We start from the raw sequence: 649 nt of genomic DNA on the forward strand, positions 1-649 counted from the left end.
TATTGACCATAAGACGAAAATACATACACTAAGAATCATTATAAAGTCTAGTTTAGTATCGTACATCCAGATGCTAAAAAAGCATAATCATATTTCAAAATCTTTGAATGTGAATCTTAAATCAATTAGAGTAAATGGATTACAATCGCACTTTACAAAACTTGACATTTCTGAAATTTGAGCAAGGTTTTACCTCTTTTCAATATAATCTACAAAAAAACGGATAAAAAATACCATAGCATAAACCTTTTCGGAAAATTTATCAAGTCCAGGAACATATTCCAACGAGTATGTAACTACTCTTAATACGGGTTGCATTAGTATAGAAAATAGTCATCAATGCATTCGTCAAAGCAGCACGCAAATTTCTCAGCCACTAGTTTCTTAAGCTGAGATTTCACAAACTTACCAGCTTCATGTTCAGGGTTTTGCACGTGAGAGAGACTCAGCTCCGAGCCAAGGCAAGGACAATCTATGCACATACTGCAAGGAGAATCTGAGCTTATATACACCCCCTCGTGATGATACTGAAGGTCGCGAGCCACTATGACAGGCACTTCTATCCTTTCTTGTGCAACATTTCAAGGTCCGTCTTCAGCTCTAAACTATGGATTTCATGAGCGCAAAATGTTGCCCTTTGACATGAAAA

The 649-nt window shown here is 36.5% G+C and overlaps 1 protein-coding gene across 1 annotated transcript in view; it reads right to left on the bottom strand.

Moving 5' to 3' along the window:
- The window catches only part of LOC119592165 (protein FAM98B-like), a 978-nt gene extending 467 nt beyond the window's left edge, over nt 1-511 (bottom strand). Inside the window, exon 1 of the mRNA XM_037940986.1 lies at nt 410-511. Within this exon, the coding sequence (XP_037796914.1) occupies nt 410-418 (9 nt within the window). The 5' untranslated portion in view covers nt 419-511. The remainder of the gene's footprint in view (nt 1-409) is intronic.
- Between the last annotated feature and the right edge of the window lie 138 nt (nt 512-649).

Source organism: Penaeus monodon, chromosome 29, assembly GCF_015228065.2.
Source record: "Penaeus monodon isolate SGIC_2016 chromosome 29, NSTDA_Pmon_1, whole genome shotgun sequence".
NCBI classification, from domain to species: Eukaryota; Metazoa; Arthropoda; class Malacostraca; order Decapoda; family Penaeidae; genus Penaeus; species Penaeus monodon.